We start from the raw sequence: 21,963 nt of genomic DNA on the forward strand, positions 1-21,963 counted from the left end.
CACCTCCCATTATCTGGCCCTACGTCAGATCTGAATAAAGAAATGGCTGTGTATAAATAGCTGTATATTCCCAAATATTGAGCACTACTCAAAGACAGACTTCGAGACTACCACGCTGCTCCATATCTAATTTTACTTTCTTGTGCACTGCTTTCACAGCAAGGACTCCGAGAAAATATTGCGAAATGTCGCTCACTGGAAGAACAGATCCTTTCTCTCCGCCATGGTGAGGGAGAGAAGGAGTGTCACTTAAAGGAACTAGAGTACAGTAAACGTGCTTTGGAACAAGAGATCCAGAACCTGAGAAGGCAGGTAATGGATTTCTTTGTTATCTCAAAATATTACTGTTTACTAATTACTGGCAGTAGATATTTTAAAGAAAAAATGGACATTCTAGTAAGCATATTAATTCAGAATAAACTTGTTTTTATCAGCTACTGAGATCCTGTTATATCCTTACAAGTGTGATAAATTATATTGTAATCAATATTGCATTTAATTTTGTAACATTTGTTTTCTAGACTTGTTCTAATTCAGTGGTACAGTCCGCCACAGATGAGCTCTCCAGCCGTTATGTGGAAATGATTAACAACTTGAGAGAAGAGAAAGATAGAGTGATCTGCAATCTTAGGGTATGCTGATTATCTTATAGATTTGTAGCATAATACAGAATTCTGAGTAATATATAGGCACTATTAAAAAGCAAATTCCATTTTCTGAACTAAAAAGTAAGAAGCATAGAATAAATTTATTGCAGCTGCAGAATTTTTTTTAAATTAATTTAATGGGAACCTGATAATCTATCTATCTTGTTTTGTATTATTTATCCAGGGTTATTAGTTTTTGGAGTTGTGACCAGAATATCACACAGACCAGAGGATCAGACTTATTACATTCATATTTATGTGGTCTAAATCTTGTGCCACAGTAATGCAAACAGTAAACGGCAAAAACTAGTGACAAAATATGTGAGGGGTTAGTTCATAGAGTAAATTTACAAACGTATGTAAAATAAGTTTAAATATGACCAGCAAATGAATAGACCAAAAAGGTCACCAAGCCCAAGTATTAAAGACACGAAAGTGTACGTGTTGTTGTCTTGTTTTTTCCTCTTTTTAACTGTTTTTAAATTATGTATTTCTGTGGATTTAATGACAGATTATTTTGGGTCTAACATAACCATTTTTCCTTTGTTTGCCTGTGAAAAAACAGGTATAGGTGTCAATTTAAAAGCAAGCAGTCAGAGTTGTTAAACAGTTTGAATAAAAAATTTCTTCCTCTAATATTCAAATTTAATTGCATCAGTTCTCTGCTATGAAGTTAAAGCAGTAATAAAGGGATTCCATTTTCTGGTAAACTTCTAGGTGCACAGATTGCAGAACTTATTCCTATGAAATTATTTTAGAATATGTACAATTGTACCTCTTTTGGGTTTTTTTTAGTCTCAGTTAAGTCAGTGCCAGCAAGATGTTTCAAGAAGAAATGGAAGTAACAGTGAGTTACAGATAAAGCTGCATGAACTGACTTCAAAGTTGGAAGACAAAGAAGTTTTTATTAAACAGCAGGAAGAGGTAAGGAATGAGCTTTTGTTCTGTGTAGGTTTTTATAATAATTCTGTTTATTCTTCCCCTGTTTAGGGCCACAAGAAAATCCAAATGTCAGTGGCATAAATAATTTACAATTAAAAGAGACAATAGAATGAAAAGGGATGGACAAGAGAAGTCCTGCCACGGCACCATTCCAATAGTTCAATTTTCTATAATTCCTCTTCTACCTGTATGTTTTAACAAGGCTCTTTTCTTGCGCTTTTGTCAACATATCAAGGTCAAATACATCTTTAGGAAACAGTTTATAAGTATAAAAAAATGTAATGTGCTCCAAGACTCCTTTGTAAGATGCTTTGTACATGTATAGGTGTCTCCTTCTCCACGGTCAATAGATGCCAGAGGAATCTGAGTATACTTCAGAGCTTTGAGAGAGGAGTTATGTACCCCATTCAAATGTTTTTCCTCCTTTAAAGAGTATTTCATTTTGCCCAACTTATTGTAGTTGCACTGACTGCTAAGTAGAGGCCTTCCCCTGTCCCAGGCTGTTGGAATGACAAACTTTATTTCATAGTACCTTCTGAAAGGAGTTTAAACTCCCTAATGATCTTTCCAGAAGAGTTCACTTTTTTATTTTTGGCTTCCTCAGGAACTCTTCAGATTGAAAAATGAAAGACTGTCATGCAATCACTGTCCAGGTGTAACAAGGACTGTCAATATCACCAGGTATGGGGTTAAAACTCTTTAAGAAATATGTCCTTTTTAAATTTTAAGTGGATACAGCTCTTCAAAGAAATAGCCTCTTGCAGTCAGTGATATACAACATCCTGTTTTAAAAATTTCAACTGAATTACAAAAATTCCAATTAAGAAAACCTTTCTGGAGAGAACTCAATCCATATGGTCTCACTGACTATGTTAATACTGTTTAAAAGAAATAACAGAAAAAAATCAGTACTTTGTGTTATCTAAATTTCATTTTGATAAAACTTTGGCAGGCTGCATATTTCCTGAAAAATGACAATGTTCTTTGTCTTACTCCATGCAAGAAGAGGTTTGCCAATTATTTTAAATAAAAGCATATGTATGCCTAGAGGACTATAAAAATGGCAAGATCTTTCACTTGCTTCTGAGTACACAAAGGAGGTTTAGATTTGCTTTCTTTAAGGACAGGCAACAGTGATCCTGTTTTTAAAAACACTGGAAGCTTTTAAAGGCTCATAAGCCTGTCAGTGAGCCTATGCAACTCACTGACAGGCATCCCTGGGGGTGGGGAGAGCTACAGATCATCTCTCTATCACACCTTGATTAGAGAAGGACCTTTGCCCTCCAGCCAGGGTGTTGTGAATGTGTGGCTGCCCATAGCACTTTATTTTCTGTTGCACTACAAAGATTACAGCTTGACAAAATAATGTCTTCCAGGGGCCTACATATACCTATGTATTTTCACTTCCAAAGAGATGTGAAACCTTAATGCTGGCCTAACTCATTACTCCCCAGAGTGGGTGTCTTCTACTCAGTGATTGCTGCCTGGGCTTGACAGAAGTCCTAGTGAGGGGGCAGAGCCAATCCAGGCCCAGCAGGATATAAAAGGAAACTGACCAGGCAGCCAGTGAACAGGGGCTGGAAACAGGGTAAGCAGTTTGCAGGCAGTTTACAGGTCACTTCCTAAGTCAGTTCATGGGCCCTCCCTCCTCCCTCTCCCCTCCTCCCCCTGCTTTTTGAGGGGCTTGAAGAAGCAGGGGAAAAAGGAACCCATTGGGGTCGACAAGTAATAAACATGCCAGCTTCCAGGTAAGTTTGCTAGGGAAGATGTGCTTGGAAGAAGGGCAGTAAGAGAGAAGAGGCAGATTAAGAGACCCAGGGAACTGGCTGGAGCAATATCAGAACCACTGCCTCTGATTGCACCTGTGAGGTTTCTGTCCAGGCAGCACTGCTCACTATCAAGGCTTCCACCCAGGTCCAGATTTGGCACTATGGAAACTTCAGCTTGCAGGTTCCTTCCAAACAGCCAGGTCAGGGAGTGTCTGCAGTGTGAGCGATGCCTTCCTGTGGTGTCTCAGGAAACAGGCAAGAGAACTACAGGAGGACATGGCAAGGCTCTGAAGCATTCTTTGTCATGAGGAGTTCATCAGTTTGATGCTGGAGGAGACCTCCGGGCCTGTTAAAGAAGAGATGCCAGGACACAGCGCTAGACAAGAGAGAGGATGTGAACACCCAAGAGGGTGGAAGCTGGAGGCTTGTGACTTCTGGCAGCAAGCAGAGATCTTGACCTCAACCTGCGTTGGTTTGTCTGGAGAACAGATATGCAGCCCTAGCATCAGAGGGAGGACCACGTTCCACTGGTGAAGGAAGATGGGCCAGGCCTCACCAAGGTGGCAAGGATCGAGACGACCACCATCAAGAAGAAGCGATGGGCAGTGGTGATTGGGGGCTCCCTTCAGCAGGAGACTGAGGGAGCCATCTGCAGACCTGACCTGTTGTCTGAGGAGGTCTTTTGCTTGCCTGGAGCCCAGATCTGAGTTGTCATGGAGGTTACTAACAAGGCTCATTCAGCCCTCTGACTACTACCCCATGCTGATCATTTATGTGGGCACTAATGATACTGCCAGGGGAGCCCCTGAGCATATGAAAAATGACTACAGGGTTCTAGGTGCAAGGGTGAGGGGGTCTGGGGCTCAGGTTGTGTTCTTGTTGATCCTTCTGATGAAAGGGCCTGAGCAGGTGCGTTCTGCAGATCAACACCTGGCTGCACAGGTGGTGTCGCAGAAGGGATTTGGCTTCTTCAACTCTGGGATGCTCTTCCAAGGAGAAGGATTGCTGGGAAGAGATGTGATCCACCTGACAAAGAGAGGAAAGAGCATCTTCACAGACAGGCTGGCTAACCTTGTGAAGGAGGGCTTTAAACTATGTTTGCTGGGGGATGGAGACCAAAGCCCTGCGTTAAGTGGGGAAGCGGGAGACCTAGAGGAAAAGCCAGCAGGAGAGGGCAACAGGGAAGATGCTCTTGTACTTTGTGAAAAATTGGGGCAATCAACTAGTTACCTTGTGTGCTGGTACACAAATGCACAGAGCCTAGGAAACAAGCAGGAAGAATTGGAAGTCCTTGCACAGTCACAGCACTGTAACTTAATTGGAATAACAGAGACTTGGTGGGATTAGGGCTGTGCAAAGCTTCAGTAGCTGATTCAATTTGGAAGATATTAGGTGGCCAAATCTCTGAATCTGAATTGAATTGGGAGACTCATTAAAAGCTCTTTAAAAGCCCCTCTCCACCACCACAACAGACTTATGAGCTGGAGGCAGCTGTGTCCAGTGTCCTTGAGGACTGCTGCCTGTTTAGTCTATGGTTTAATCTCCGAATTGGTGCCAAATCTTTGGATCTGAATTGGCCAAATTGAATCAAGACAGTGATTTGAATCACCGAATCAAATCACTGTCCCTCCCAATTACCTGATTCTGAATCAAATACTTTCCACTTTGCACAGGCCTAGGTGGGATAGCTCGTTTGGAGCACTGTCATGGATGGGTACAGAATGTTTAGGAAGGACAGGCAAAGGAGAGGAGGAGGAGTTTCACTTTACGTTAAAGAGCTGTGTGATTGCTCAGAGCTCCAGTATGAAGCTGGAGATAGGCCTGTTGAGAGTGTCTGGATTAGGGTCAGAGGGGAGAGCAACAAGGGTGATGCTGTAGTGGGGGCTGAAAACCCCTGAACTAAATCACAAAATGGAAGATTCTAAGAAGTGGAAGCTTGGACAAATAACTAGGGAAGTTAATAAGAGTATTGCTTGGGTATGCAGGGATGAAGTTAGGAAGGCCAAAGCACAATTGAATTTGCAGCTAGCAATGGATGTGAAGGGTAAAAGGAAGGGTGTCTACAAGTATGTTGGTAGCAAGAGGAGGATCAGGGAAAGTGTGGGTCCCTTATTGAATGGGGGAGGTCACCTTGTGACAAAGTAGTGCTGTTCTTTTACCACACTACTGCACCAGGCAGCACGGTTTGGGGAGGAAGTGAGGAGCTTTCAGTGGTAAAAGAACAGGTTGGGGACTATTTAGAAAAGCTAGATGTATACAAGTCCATGGTGCCAGATAAGATGCACCCGAAGGTGCTGAGGGAGTTGGCTGATGCGATTGTAGAGCCATTGGCCATCATATTTGAAAACTCATGGGAATCGGGAGAGGTCCCAGATGATTGGAAAAGGGCAAACATAGTGCCCATATTTAAGAAAGGGTAGAAGGGGGATCCAGGGAACTACAGATCAGTCAGCCTCACCTCAGTCCCTGGAAAAATTATGGAGTAGTTCATCAAATAATCCATTTCTAAGCACTTAGAGGGGAAGAAGGTGATTAGGAACATTGAGCATGGATTCACCAGAGGCAAGTCACACCTGACTAACCTGACTGCCTTCTACAATGAGATGAGTGGCTTCATGGATGTGGGGAGACAGGTGGATGTGGTCCACCTTGATTTTTAGCAAGGCTTTTGATATAGTCTCCCACAACATTCTCACAGGCAAGCTAAGGAAGTATGGGGTGGATGAACAAACTGTAAGGTGGAAAGAAAACTGGCTGGAGCAGAGGGCTCAGAGTGTAGTAATCAATGGCTCGATGTCTTGTTGGCAGCTAGTATCAATTGGAGTGACCCACAGGTTGGTCCTGGGGCCAGTTTTGTTCAGTGTCTTCATCAGTGAACTGGAAGATGGCATAGAGTGTGCCCTCAGCAAGTTTGCAGATGACACCAAGCTGGGGGGAGTAGTAGATAAGGGTAGGATTCAGAGTGACCGAGACACATTGGAGGATTGGGCCAAAAGAAATCTCGTGAGGTTCAACAAGGACAAGTGCAGTCCTGCACTTAAGATGAAACAATCCCATGCACCATCACAGGCTGGGGGCTGACTGGCTGGGCAGCAGCTCTGCAGAAAAGGACCTGGGGGTTACAGTGGATAGTAAGCTCAATATGAGCCAGAAGTGTGCCCTTGTTGCCAAGAATGCTAATGGCATACTGGGCTGCATTGGTAAGAGTGTTGCCAGCAGGTGAAGGGAAGTGATTATTCCCCTGTATTCAGCACTGGTGAGGCCACACCTGCAATATGGTGTTCAGTTTTGGGTCCCCCACTACAGAAAGGATGTGGACAAGTTGGGGAGAGTCCAGTGGAGGGCAGGTGAGGGAGCTGGGGCACACAACTTGAGGAAAGACTGGGAACTGGGCGCATTTAGTCTACAGAAAAGGAGACTGAGAGGGAACATAATAGCAGCCATCAAGTACCTGAAGAGGGGTTTGAGAGAGGATGAAGTTAGACTGGTCTCAGTGGTGGCAGATGACAGAACAAGGAGCAACTGTCTCAAGTTCCAGAAAGGGAAGTTTAAGTTAGGTATGAGGAAGAATTTTCTCACTAGGAGGTAGTCAAACACTGGAACAGTTTACTCAGAGTTGGTGGAATCTCCATCCTTGGAGGTTTTCAAGACCCGGCTAGACAGCTTTGGCTGGGATGATCTAGTTGGGGATGGTCTTGCTTTGAGCAGTGGTTGAACTAGATGACCTTCTGAGGTCCCTTCCAAACCTAATTTTCTATTATTTTATGAATTAGCTTGAATTAACTGGTATCTCTGTTTGTTCCCCTCCAAAAGGGACTGGGGACCTTATTTCTGGGTGCCAGGCTGCTTGTGCATCAGGCACTGTGGGCAGCTGCTTGATCCCAGGCTGATCACATGCTCTTTAATGTGCCCAGCCCAGGGGAAGTTTAAAGGGTGCATGTGTACCTCAGGACTAGGGCTGCTTCCAGGATGCTGAGAGTGTCAAAGGTTGATGGGAAGGTTTCTACCTCCCCGTCAATCCCTACCAACACCATGGCTGCCATATCCTCTACTACTGGGTTACAGGAGGGGCAGTGCTTTGTACAAGCCTCCCTGCCAGCTTTTAATGAGTACCCTCTTTGAGGCAGGTTTGCCCTTTTTTATCATGTCATAATTTTTTTGAATGTCTGACATGTTACTATTTAATGCATATATCTCTCATTAATCATATGATAAACAGAATATTTGCCTGGTGCCATGTGGATTATTTATTCTGTTAAGAACGTCTCAGGTTTTGCTCTTCCTATTATTTAAGTGAAACAATGGTTACTGTCAAAGGAAACTGTCAGGTTACTGTTTGTCCCCAACAAACTGTTCCCAAACAAACTGGTGGATGCCAAAACTAGTGTGGCCTGCTGAGAAATTTACTGTTGGTACACAGTTACCCTAGCTGAAACCTGATCAAGGAGTGGGAGAATTGGGGGATTTCTCTTAGGGAGTTAAAGACACAAAGGCTAACAACTGAGTGGTTATACTCAGAGAGACTTAAGAAGGTCAGGCTGCCATTAGTGAGAGATGTGCCAGAATGTAGTTCTCACATCTGAAGTTCAAGGGTATGGAGTTTTAAAAAAAGAAAAAAACAAACCAACCCCCCCCCCCCCCCCCCAAACTAAGTTGTTTCATCTAAATGACTGCTAAATTATGCCCAATGCCATTTCTAGAACTTGCTTGCAGAATAAAACTTTTTCAAGTATTCTCAAATTGACTTTTGTATTGTAACAATTCACCTAATTTTAACCCAATTTTCTTAGAGATCAGCCCCCAAACATCTAAAACTAGGAATAGTCTTAAGAATTGGGTGTCCTTTTCAAGTTTTGTTTTCTTGCTAATTAACAGCTGCTATAAAAACATGGATTCTGTAATTAACAAACCCCATGATATATATACAGGTTACAATTATTTAAAAACATATTCTGCATTGATCATAATTAGCAGTGAGTGTATCTCTACAAATGTGAGCTTCTTAAAATCCATTTGCTCTTTCATAAATACACATGCTGCCATATTTTTTTTTATCACGTTGCACCCTCCTCCCCACCCCTCAGATCAGCCCTTGCTGGACTTCACCCCTCCCTCCATATAGTTGCTGGAGGGAAGAGAAGGAAAAGGAGCAGCAACTATCTTAGTATTTCCATGCCTCTATACCGGTCAGAAAAATCAGCTTCCTTACTTAATGCTAATTTTGTGAGGGAGGGATACAAGTGATATACAAGTAAATACAATAATGGAATTTTGTCTAGTAACCAATTAAATGGAGCCTTTAAATGTTTGTTACTATTTTTTCACAGGTACAGGAACAAGTATCCAATTCTTGGTCTCTTGTCCGATGACTACAAAGCTACATTACCAGGCGATCAATCTTGCACTACTGTAGTTGAGAGGACTGGAGATAGTTGGAAACGTGTAAGTTATCCATGTTGCTTCCCCCGAACATGTGCAGATTCCATATTCCAAAATCCATTGATTATGTGTTTAGACTTTAATAGCAAACTTGTGGTAAAAGAGGTAAAATAGCAGTGTGAATACAACTGAGAATCTCTCTTGGGCTGCATCCAGATGTGCCACTACATGTGGTTTGTGGCACCACAGACCTCTTTACAATTCCACAAACTGCACACCCCACACATTAAAATATGCCCTATGTTGCAAATTTGCAGTAGGGGAACAACATTTGCTACCAGGGAAACCTAGTAGCAAAAAAAAGAGCATTGCAAAAAACCCCCAACAGAACACTGGCAAACAGGGAGACTTGATCCTCCCAGTAGATGCTCTGGCTGCTGACCAGAGTCTATCCTAGCTCCTTTAGCACATCAGGAGGAGGGGGGAAATGGTAGTTTCCCTGAGGAAGGGCATTTTGGCCTGCATTGCAGTGGATGCACATCAGCAGAATAGCACAAATTTGCTCTCTTATATGGAGATGTGCTCTTGGAGTACTTCTCCGTTTCTATAAATTAAAATAGTGAAGCAAGCAATAAGTCACTAAGAGCCCAGAGAATGTATTACTAGTGTGTGAAATTATACTCTCTCTAAAAATGGGCTGTGTTTCTTAATAAAGTATTAACAAAACAGTCTCTGGTTTTTCCCCTCACTTTGTTTGTACCTCAGGTATGATAATCCTTCCTAAATTTGCCTCTGTACCATTCTTTTTCGTGTGTAAAAATCTAAATGTGGTACAATAAAGAAAAAGTACCTGCTAAAGTCTAGCCCTAAAAATTAGTTCTTAGTCGAGGTACCACACATTCAACAATGGCTAGAATGAAGAGGCATTCAGGAGGACACCTACCCAGCCTGACCTAAAGTCGTGTTTTTCTTCTTCAAAACCTGGGGTATGTTCTCTGACTACTGGAAAAACTGATCCAAGTTCTGGAAGCCATTTAGGGTTTTAGCCTCTTCCCTACCACCAAACAAGTACTAGGGTTGGCAAAGGGGTCATCCACAGGTAGCCACTTTTGACTGTCTTTCACAATGCCTGCAATAGGAAGATTGTACTCTAAGAATTTTAAACAGGAACTGCTTCATAGCCCTATCTTTTGTAATACCACATAGCACTGCAGGGGCATCTGTCAGTAGCGCAGTGGACTCTGATCTCCCAACCCTTTTTCAGAGCTGCCATTCTGCTGCCATGGCTGTTTATAAAACCGCTGCTGAGCTGGGGTGGGGGGTAACAGCTGATGAGCGGCAAAGACTGCCCATCAGCTGCTGCTACCATAGAGGGCTTGCAGTGCTTGTCACATGGTGCAACAGTTGATGAGGCTGCCAGGAGTAGCAACTCCTGATTGGATGGGGACAACTCAGTCTTGCCATCTCAAGGAAGCCTGCAAGGAGTGGCATCAGCTGTTGCCATCAGCTGTTGCCACAGAGTGGCAAAGGGGCTGCCAATACTAGCAACTGCTAATTAACTGTAGTGCTTTGTGACCTTGTAGCATTCCAGCCAGGGGGCTGTGCACATGTGTACACCCACATAGCACTTCATTTTTTAAACGCTGCAAAAGTAACTCAGGATTTTCCACTAAAAATGATTGTGTGCACATATATAGGTGAAATTAAAGCATTTTGTGCTCCTTTCTTTTACCTTGGGTGAAAGTACAGTTCTTACCCTAGGTTTCTGATATAAACAGATAACAGTTTAAGGTGAGCAGTACTTTTTTTAACTTTGAACATACATTTATTTCATCATATTAATAAAAATATTTTGCACCATAAACCTGCCTGTCAATTTACACAGGTTTTTTTTTCACTTTGAAAGAACTTTACACTAAACAAGTGATTGGTAGGCTTTCAGCAAAAACAATTAAATTCAAATCTGAGGACTAAGATATTCAGAAGGGCCTCAGGTGGGTAGAATCAGAGTGAAAAGCAAGGAGACCACACAAGCATATGCTACATTGCATTGTTAATCTCTCCCATTCTTCTTTTCACAAGAAAGTTACAGGATCTAAAATGAGAAGACTAAGTGAGAAATGTAAAAGGATTAGGAAGAAAAGTAAAATATGAATTTTGCAAGGAATGAGTTTGTGATGGTAGCTGAACAACAAGCAGTTTGAGATGTGTGACTGAATAGAAAAAGAGGAGAAAATGTTAAACATTTTATTATCCCATTTGCTACTGGGAAATGTGAGTGATTTGCCAATCATAAGGATACAGAAGATAGCAAGAGACAGCTTTGAGACTCATCCATTTATAATGCAATTCAAAAGGAAATTCCAGCTGTAACAACACTACCTGCTTATGTTCAAACCTTGGTGAATAGAACTGTTATGAAAGTTAAATGCTATTGAAAAAGCCAAAGTATAGCATCATGGCCTTTTTTTTTTTCATCTACTGTAGAGAAATAATGATGATGAACTATAAGCTAAGAAAAATGATGATAATTTCTCTCTCAAAATAACAGCACAACTTATGAATTACATGAAAAATCTGTACAAGACTTAAAGATGAAATCCTGGTCCCATTTAAGTCACCCCAAAACATTAAGTAAACTTCAGCTGGAAATGGATTGTGTTGTTATAGTGAAACCTGTCAGAAGTCTTAATTCATCCTTACTTCTCCAGCATCAGAATAGTTACTCTAATGACACCTGATAATGTTTCAGTTTGTATGGGTTACCACAAAGATAGTCAGCATATAAGCATATTTTTGTCATTGGATAGTGGATGTGTTTATAGGTAAAACTTTGAAAACTATCTATGGACTCAAATTACTGTAGCATATAAATGCGTAGCACCCATGGCATGCTAAATACCACTAGTTGAATAACAGAGCCAAAATATTTATATTTGAGAGTGTAAATGATTTGTTGTTTTGGGGTTTTTTTCCAGCATTGTTGAGTAGAAACTGTGAATGCTCAATGCCTCTGAAAATCAGGCCATTCATTTGGAGACATGTAAACTTTAGACAACCAAGTTTATAGACTGTTAAGCATTTTAAGACAGATTATCTAAAACAATGGTTCTCAACCTTTTTTGTACCAGGACCCATTTGTAAACATCAAAGGCAAGTCCGGACCCAGTGCTCCTCACTCCCAACCCACTGCCCCCCGCCCCAGCCCTACAGTGTTTGGGGTAGGGGGTGGGTATGGGAGTGGGGAGGTGTGCATGGGACATGGGGAGGCACCAAGCAGCCCCTTCCAGGCTGGAACTGCCAGCCTGCAAAGGAAAAGCCACAGCTTTCCATGTTTTGTCTTGTTTTCTCCCTACCCCCATGCCGCCAACATGGCACCTGCAGGCAGGCCCTGCTTGCTGATGTGAACAGCATGTGGCAGCTGCAGGCAGTCCCCACTCACTGCCATGGTGCCCCCCCAGTTGTGGGAGGCACGAGCCGTTCATGATTCTTGTGACCCATTTTTGGGTTGCGAGCCATGGGTTGAGATACCTTGATCTAAACTATATTATTATATTCTAACAATTTAAATTCTGTATTCTTTTCTGAGCATGAAAATAAGTATAAATGATACCCTTGTTCCCTTGGTTTCAGAGAGATGGTGAATCATCCCTTTTTTGGGATTTGCTCTGTGCTTAATAACATTGTTTACAGCTTCATGATTTGACTTTGTCTTTGATAGCACTAGCTGCTGTAAGGGTGGTAGCCTTCACGATTGGCACATACTAATGAGCTGGAAGACTTGACGGACTCCCTCAATTATAAAACAAAGTTAGATATTGCCTAAAAATAAATTGGTATAAGAAACATGGTAAATGCTTTGTTAATTACAAAAATATAATGAGAGGTGTTTATTTTGTGGCAGGAATACTTCACTTCCACTTAAAGAACTACTTCATTCAGGAATGAACAAATCCGTTTGGAGGTCGCAGCTGCTCAAAGGAGTTCTCGCCAAATGATCATCCTTGCTTTGCTTTCTGCTGTCTTTCAGCCAGTAAAAGGTTCAACATGAAATTCAGAAGTAGGTGTTAGGGGAAGACATTAAAGAGAAGGAAATAACAGATTTAAAGGAAGTATGAGCTTTCATTGGAGCAATTGATTAACTTCTGCTGAAGAACATGCATTTCTCATCTACCGAAAAGCACAAATTCAGTGGGAGGAAAGGGGGGGCAATGCATGGCAGTGGCATTTAACTCCCTGTGTCATACTGAGAAGCTTTGTGGGCTGGATAATCCACTTCCACAGTGCCCTGATTTAGTGTGTTCATCTCTATGGTGAATTATAAAGACCATTCAGTCTTTCCTGATTATAACTGAGTAGTTTCTGTTCCTCTTTTTTACTACTTACCTTTACATGTATTAAATTTATGAGGCATAAAAAATATTGTGCTTTTGCTGCACATATACAAGATTTTTCGACTAGTGAAATCTCATAACCCTATTTGAAAATATTTTCATTGCACTAATCTTACGTTGGTTCCAGTCCTGCATTTGTTTACCCTATCAATATTGAGATAAAATGTCAAGTTAACAAGAAGCACAGATTATAGAACTACTTGAAATTTTAATTAGTGACATTTATATTATCCTTGTATCTATCCAATATTATCTACAAAACAAACACATCTGAATTAGAAATTATAGATTACCAAAGTCATTATATTCTTTGCTTTGTGTAAATTTGCTTGTAATTACTTCTGGCCTGTATTCCATCAGCTGCTGAGGGGTTTTTTTGTGCAAAACATATAATATTTAGCAAAATAATCATGTAAGCAGTTAAAGAAATATATATTTGAGATTGTGTTGGAATAGAGATTTTTGGATTGAACCTTTACTGAAAAGCTGTGACTATATCTTACCATATATCTTTTGCTTAATATAAAAAAAAATTAAGTTATACATAACTTATAAATTTCAAGAACATGGTTTATGGTTTCTTTCTATATAGAAACATTTAGAATAAATATAGCTCTTGGGCTAAATTCTGTAAGTGGAGCAAAACTTCCTCTTAATTCACTGGAAAGTTTTGCTTCATTCAGAACTACAGTGTGTGTCCCAATTTATATATAATTTTTAAAAGTAAGCAATATTGTTAGTTTTAGAAAATGATATACTAGTTGTATAAGATTTAGGGGGAATTAAGGAGATGTAGAGTACTTTAAATGGGTGCTACTATTGTATCACATTTATAAAGGTTTGCTTTTCTATACAATTACATCCACTTCAAGAAATATTCATTTGGAAACTGTTTTGTATCTGACATGTAGGTTGGTGAAAGAGCCCTTGTGAGCTAGTGATGATAAAAGCTTTGAAATAAACATTCCTGAGTACTAAGATGTATAGTTTGCCTGAGTTCAATTTTTTGGTTCGTGTAGCTGCCTGCCTTTGAAACCTCCAGTGTTTATCTATTCATTTTCTTTCATGTAACGTTATATTTTTATTATTTTTTCAAAGATTAGGCACTTTAAATATGTTAAAAGACTACTACTAGATACCAATTTGCTCTGATAAGGCCCCCAAATTCTGCATGTAGAATCTGAGAGTAGTGTGGTAAAGATGGCATTATAGTCTTGAGTACAGCGGGCAAAGAACCAGCCATAGAGCATCACTGTTTCCAAGTCCCTCAGATGCTGGGTGCAGGATTTGATGGTCCCACTGCACCACTGGAATAATAGGGAGATCATTGTTATTTTTAATTCCATAGATTTTCCCCTTCAAAATCATGAAGCAGCAATTATACTATTAAAATAATAAGGTGCAGATTCAAAGTATTACTGTGTATGTGCTTCCTTAGTTGTCTTTAGACTCCACCCTTCCTCAGACAAATGCCCAGCTAAAAATAACAGGCCAGAACTTACACAGTTCTTCAAAGGCTGGACTCCTATATAGGAAATTCCTGAAAATTAAATCTAAAGTGTTGGCCATGAATGGGTAGGAATGTACTAAACAGTGTGGTCTGCATCTGTTTTGTGATGCTGTACTCACAGCCGAAAAAACCTGAACTGCTACCAGGGTTGTGGCATGAAAGCCTGAGTGAAAAGTGGCAGTCTTATTTTTCTGCACCCCTTTAATCGAGATGTGCTTTTAAAATAAATGGTGTACGTGTGTACACATATCTTTGAAAGAAAAAAATCATATAGCAAGAGTATGTATATATGGCTGGAAGCAAGTAAATAGGCAGTTTGGAAGAAACAAAAACTCTACAGGCAACAGGAAAAGCAGATGTAAGATCATGCGTTTTATAGTCTGTTTAGGCACTGCAAAAAGCTTGTATGGTAACAGTGCCAAATGACTGGTGTACAATGCATTTGTTGAGGATTAATAACTCTATATGACTAGGTTTTACAGGAAAGTAAATGTATAAAAATACTACACAAGTTTGTTAAATGTAGAAGGCAGGACAGGGAAGCACCATAGAGGCTACCTTGTTCAGACCCCCATCTGGGTTCTCACTTCAATCTGTGAGGCTGGAGTGGCTGTATCCTTGGAGAAGAGGAGAGTGGGCAGGTACCTTAGGGCTGGGAGGCCTGAGAGGCTGCCAACCCAAAAATGTGTGCAGGCAGAGTGGAGTCACCATTGCCTTTGTCTGTGGTACAGCAACAGGCTTCTGTGCTTGTGAAGCAGAAAATCCTGGGTTCCAAATCTGGGTCTGGCTAAATTGTAGGTTGTGACTGCCTGCAACTTTTAAATCTGATCCTGGTCCCTCAGCCATCACCAATCAAGGAGTCTGACAAAGCAAACTGCCAGCTCCAGAGCCTGTGTCAGTGCAATGGCCACCAGGCGCTGGGATCAGAACCCCAGTCTGGATTGGCTGCTGACTTCTAAATTTTCCCCAGTGTATGAGACTCTTCAGCCTGGAAGAGCTCAGGGGCGATCTGGTGGCCACCTATAAGTTTATCAGGGGTGACCACCAGTATCTGGGGGAATATCTGTTCAACAGAGAGCCCCAAGGGATGACAAGATTGAATGGTCTAATGTCTATGAATCTATGAAAATGCTAGTCCTTGCTCCAGTGGTGCAGGAAACACACCATGACATTTGCAGGCAACCAAGAGCAGGGCGGGGGTATGGGGCAGGTCTTGTAACTGTCTAATCCAGTGGTGCTCGACCTTTTTGCCTGAGGGGTGGGGGGAGTGGATGGGCAGTGCCCAGTCCATCTACGAACTGGATCCTACTGGAGGTCCCAATCCGGCACCCGGGTTGGGTACAGTGGAGTCTCATCCAGAGGCCAAGGGACAGCCCAACCCCAACCTGACACCACTGGAGGTGTTGAGGGGGGAAGTGAGAGGCAGGGAAAGGGGGCTTCATGCAGCTTCAACCCTGCCTGGCAGAGTTGGGGGGAAAGGGGATGTGGCTTGGCTCCAGCCCAGACCTGTGGGGCTGGGGGAGGGAAGGGGGGGAGTGGCTTGGTCCCCAACCCAACCATGTGGAAGGAAGGGGGTCTGGGTCTGGCTCCAACCTACCACAAGGCTTGTGCTTTGGGGATTTGGCAGTAGGAGAGGGTGGCCGTATTGATTGCTACTGCTCCCCCACTGCCAGGTTTCCCAACCCATGGGGAACCCCATGGCTCTGAGGGATGCCTTTGGTCTGCAGGTCAGAGCTTGAGTGCCCCTGGTCTAGCTGAAATGTGATGCTGGAAGCATTCCTGTTTAAAAATGACAATGCTTTGGGGAAAGGCTGAATCCTTGCTGCATGGCCTAGTTACCCACCTTATCCATTACAATCTGAGAGAGGTTTAGATAAGATGAACCACCTAAACTCTTTCACTAGCCTCTCATAAATGAGGGTTTTTTTGTCCATTTACTACAGCATTCCTAGAGTCGTCCTCTGTGCCCCAACCCAATAAATGTAGCTTTTATCTGGGTGACCAATAGTACACACTGATTTAAATGAAGGTTCTCCGGTGTCCGGTATAATGGTACTAACACATCCATGTCTCTAATAAAAACACTTTGCCTGGTACAGCTTAAAATCACATCAGCCCATTTCACAAATGTACCACATGGAAAGCTCTTCGGCATCTGGCACCTGCCTTTTACACCCAGAGCTTTCTGCTCTGGTGCTTCCAACTGATCAGCCCTGAGCTCATAGCAATAGTTCTTGTTAATAGTCCTACACTACCTGACCTTCTTGGTGCTGGCAATAGTGGACATCAACACCAAATGTCAGGACACAAGGTTCTTGCATCAAAAGCACTTATGCAAATATTAAACAGGAGTCCCTCTAACACAATCACCAAGGATAATGCTAGAAATGCCCCTCCAGCTGGATAATTACCCTTTCAATACAGAACAGGGAAGTCTTCCCTTTAGCCTACTCCTCACCCACCTCACAGTTCTAGTATCCTCTCCATCTTTTTTGCCTAAAAATAAAATGGGGGACATATTTAAAATTAGGTAGTGCCCTAAGACTTCCAGTTAGCATTCCACAAATAAATAATAAAATAAAATGTACAAATAAAAAAAGATAATAGCATAGAGTATGCTACCTAAACAATGATAAGGAAGAAAAATATGCAAAATAATTGTGTAAAAGGTAGTATAAGAATAAAAGGATGGCATAATTGACCAGTTGCTATGGTGTCACGCACCTATAGGATACTTCGTGATTTCAACTAGAACATAGCAGCCTCCCCAAAGTCTTCTATCTGTTATACAAAATCCACTTTCTGTTAGTCCATGACAAGTGCAGTTAGATTTTTTTCCTGCAGAAAAAAAATCAATAGTAGAACTTCACAGCACATGGAGCAGCAAAATCTTGTTGCCCATATGATATGAACCCTTTTTTTTCATTCCAGTTTTCTCCTAAGCAGCTCTCTGTAAACACCAGCCAATGCACATACTGAAAAGCAAGTATTGATCACTATTAATTTTTCCTTCAGGTTTTCAACTTTATGCTGCGAGTTGATAATAAAGTACATACATAAATAACTTAGTTGTACCACCAGATGGCACTTTTGAGCACATTCGCTTTTTTTCCTTCTAACCTTGTTTATTCATGAGGTTTAGAAGGGTGAAGTTGGTGTTATTATCTATTAAATGGTTCTTTCGACTCCTAAATAATAGAAATGTAATTATTTTAGGGACATGATTTATATGAGAAATTGTTCATTCGCATGCATACACTCCTTGCCTTTTAACTAGAATTCTTTATAGCAGAAATAACTATTTTTGAATATTACATATTCCATCTAAACCCTGTAATCAGCCCATCAGTATAAATATCCTAAATTATTGGGACTAGATTTAAAAATATGTTAAATCTTACTTTTAAAAATGACAAAAAAGTAGAATTAATATTTAACCCTCTCCCTCTCTGTGTTGTACTAGCTGCAAACACTGCCATTCAGAGATTTAAGAGCAGCATCTTGATATTATGTATTCATGTATTCTAGTAGCATATCAGCACCCTCCCATATATTAAGGATTTGGATGCTTGGCATTGCAGACAAACATGGTGGAGCAGCCGGATGGCCAAGATGTTCTGCCAGACTCTAAGGACAAAAGCAAAACTCCAGGCTCCATTTTTTGGGGCTTGGGCCTAGCTTGTTAGGTAACAGGCAAGCTGGTTCACTTTACCTATTATTTGGAGGCAAGTAGTGGGGGGTTAAAGGTACTCAGGGTAAGAATTAACATGTTTAGGCAGTAAATGTGCCCTCTGAACCTCCAGAATCCATCCTGTTGCTCTGACCATGCTCAGGCCACCCCCATCATGTGCTCCTCCCGTTACCAGGGATGTGCGAGACAAACAGCTAAAGCTAAATTAACTACCAGCCCCACAGGGGCTCCTGCAAGTATGGGGCCTTTTTCATTTGAGGACCCACAATGGTAGTACCTTGCCACCTTCCACCCCATGTTGTGTGAAGCCAGAAGAGTAATCTAGCAGTGAGCTTCCCCCTCCTGCTTCATGAAACAAGGGGTAGTTGCCAGCCTTGATCTCAGCTGTGAGTAAATAATGGCCAAGTGGTTCTCAAGCCTTTTAGACTCTAGGCACCCTCTGTAACCCCCTTCTCCCCACAATTTAAAAATCTGATTTATTACAGCCCCCACCCCCGCCTTCATTGACACACGTGGTCCCCTTCTCTTGCATGCATACATAGATAGATACATAAGCAGCCTTTCTGTGGTATGGGCACACTGAACCTTCCTCCTCCATACAAGGTTCCCTTAGCATGCACACATCTCCTAATCTGCAATCACAGGCCCCTGCTTCCCCTCCCCTTCCAGCCAGGCCCTGGTAGGTACATTGCTGGCAGTGGCTTCCCAGATATCCCTGTGAGAGTGCTGTATCAGTCTGCTGGGTGTAGCAACAGAGGCTGATGCTCTGAGGTAGGAGAGATGCTCTTAGACCCATCACTCACTACCTGCATTGGCTGCTGCTGCTGTTATTGTCTATAGAGCTCCCCAATTGCTCTGCTTTGCCACTCCAAGACATACCAGAAAGGGAACCCCATTCTGGTCTCCAGCCCTGGCACATGGGTGTCTGCCCAGCCAGCACCATGGAGACTGCAGCAATAATAGTTTATATCTCCAGGCTACATCACCAGGTGAAACAGCCCTGCACACCTTTCCAAAAGGCATGTACAGAGCTGGACCAGGAGCAGCTGGGATAGATGGAGATGCTTTTAAGTGATGGAGGCAGGAGCTAGGGACTAGATCTGGCTCCATATGCACCTCTGGGAAATAGATACTCAGGTTGGTTACATCCGGTGCCAGTGGCATGGAACCCTTGAAAGGATCTCAGCCACCCTGGTTGAGAACCACTGATCTGTAATAAGGATCTATGTTGTGCTATCATGGGTAGCTAGACAGACTTTGAGGTACGTGGCTGTTTTTGTGCTTTGGAGTACAAAAAATAAAAGTCTCTTGGCTCCTGTCAGTAGTTAAGCTACCAAAGTTTGTTCGTAATCCCTGTAACAGAAGTGGTGCTCCAACAAAGACAGCTACTATATGGTAGGTTGGTTGCACATTTCTCTATAATTTGGGGGTGGGGGTTCGTGGTAAAGCATGGATGAAGCTTTGGGGTTGAGGTTTGAATTTCTCCCCACTAGGAACAGATCCAGGTATCTGGTGCAGGTAGTACTAATATCGACCTCAGCAGTTCCCAACTTAAGCCCACTACAAGTAGAGGGATCATAGACTGTGTGAAGTAAAAAATAGGCAGTAAGAAAAGCAGATTTAAATCAAATAAGGACTACCAGCTTTCAGCACTTCCACAGTAAATAAGGAAGATGCCCCTGAGCTCTTACACAGAATAGGATTATAAATGTGACTGGTATAGCTAAGGAGTGGGGAGCAACTGGATACCAGTCCACATAGCTCCCACACAAGTTAAAACAGCAGTGACTGAACCAGGGCACCAAAACCTGTCAAAAAATTAATGAGAAAACACCACCGAAAGATGTCTTGGTTACCACGATGGGACAAACTGATCTGGATAGTGTAATACAGTAAAAAAAGTAAAATCTGCAGTGATTCATGGGGCACAGTCCAATGAGCAGGCTTGGCTCCCTAGTTGCTGCTCCTGTACACATAATCCATGTACATTGAGGCTGCTCCAATGTGCTGTAATTACAGCGCATCAGAACAAACTCCATTAATTGTGTCTGCTGGAGTGTGATAATTACTATTCTCCAGCAGACTCCAGCATCAGGTGCATCAGCATCCCTGTGCTAAAAAATGGCAGCAGAGGCACTTTAACTAAAGCTTGTTTGATAAGCTTTAGTTAAAGTGCCCTTGCCACCATTTTACAGTGCAGGGATGCTGATACACGTGATGCTCTGGACACTTCAATTAAAGCGGCTCTTGGAGTGCATCCCTCTCTCCCCCAGCACCACAGCACGTGTATAAACACCCCATTACTACAAGGAGGAGGTTTTTTTTCTTTTCTGTTTTTCAAAAACAAGTTGTACATTTTATTCTGGATCATGTAGTATGTGAGAAAATACAACTGGAGGTATCCAATTCCATAATTCATGAGGACCCAAGAGAGGGTGGAAACTGGGAAGCCACAGGACTTCTTGGCTTTGTTTAATGATAAACTACCCTGTATTCCAATTACTTAAGAAATACTTTTTACCGAATACTACTGATCATTCAGGTAAGTTTGGAAAACTGATGTTAGCAGACAATTGTGGCATTTTGGGCGCTCACGAAGCTGGAAGCTTTATCAGCATAATCAATCATCTGTTTGCCACGTAGGGATCTTCAGCTCATGACCTTTGGCTCAGGAACCTGGCAAGATGACAACTAGGCAATGGCCACAGCCTCACCACAAAGGAAGGTTCAATCACCTGGATAGCTAAAGATAAAAGAAAATATTTCTTAGCACCAATTCTATCCCAATAGCTAGGAGCACTGACAGACCCAACAAAACTGAGAACCTATGCACCGCTCTTAAAAGAATGGAATCAAAGTCCTAACCAGCTTCTCAAAGTGCTTCCTTTTCCATACCAGGATCACAGCTATACAATAGCTTTGAAAATGTAAAGGGGTGTGTTTCACCTGTATATGAACAGACTTGGTTAAGCATATGGGTATTTCGCTAACTTTCAAAGAGATGTTTTTATTTTTTTGCCTCTTCCCACCCCCACTCCTCCCAAACACAATATATGTATACAGCACAAACAGAATTATTAGGAATACATGCTGGTATGGCACACGGGCTTTCAAAATGATCTTGAGAAAAGCGCATTATTCACAAGAGCAAATTACAATTATAAATCTAATTCCTACAGAAAAATATTCTGGTAGCACACATCACTTATTCTGTAGATGTCACTAAATTACAAAAAACCCTATTCCAGTAAAATGCTTTACAAGTTGAAGAAATTAACACTACAATTAATAATTTCACTCACTTGTAGAGCCCAACACATTTATTGTCAAAAGTCCAAATGTACAGTATCGGAGCTCCAAAGCTATCAATTTCTTGTAACTCCTTTTCTGTATAAATGTCAACTCTGAAGTCAAGAATTTCAGACCACTCAAGGGTGATATGCAAGATACAGGTACTGGCATCAACTGAAAAGATTCAAACCTTTTATTTCCATTTTTTAGCCCTAATATTCTAGATGTAGCATTTTAGCAAAGGTTGGTGGCACAAGATTAAATCTCTCTGTAAAACAGTGGTCACCAGTGGTAGATTGTGGAGCTTCTTGGAGTCGATCCGAGGCTGGGGGGGGGGGGG

The 21,963-nt window shown here is 41.9% G+C and overlaps 1 protein-coding gene across 1 annotated transcript in view; it reads left to right on the plus strand.

Moving 5' to 3' along the window:
- The window catches only part of POF1B (premature ovarian failure, 1B), a gene marked incomplete at its 5' end in the record, with an annotated part of 44,523 nt that extends 30,410 nt beyond the window's left edge, over positions 1–14,113 (plus strand). Inside the window, 6 exons of the mRNA XM_019521026.1 lie at positions 160–312; positions 522–632; positions 1,443–1,571; positions 2,194–2,270; positions 8,686–8,800; positions 12,642–14,113. Of these exons, the coding sequence (XP_019376571.1) occupies positions 160–312; positions 522–632; positions 1,443–1,571; positions 2,194–2,270; positions 8,686–8,800; positions 12,642–12,662 (606 nt within the window). The remainder of the gene's footprint in view (positions 1–159; positions 313–521; positions 633–1,442; positions 1,572–2,193; positions 2,271–8,685; positions 8,801–12,641) is intronic.
- Positions 14,114–21,963: the final 7,850 nt, after the last annotated feature.

This window comes from Gavialis gangeticus, unplaced genomic scaffold (assembly GCF_001723915.1).
Source record: "Gavialis gangeticus isolate Ggan-Ray unplaced genomic scaffold, GavGan_comp1, whole genome shotgun sequence".
NCBI classification, from domain to species: domain Eukaryota; kingdom Metazoa; phylum Chordata; order Crocodylia; family Gavialidae; genus Gavialis; species Gavialis gangeticus.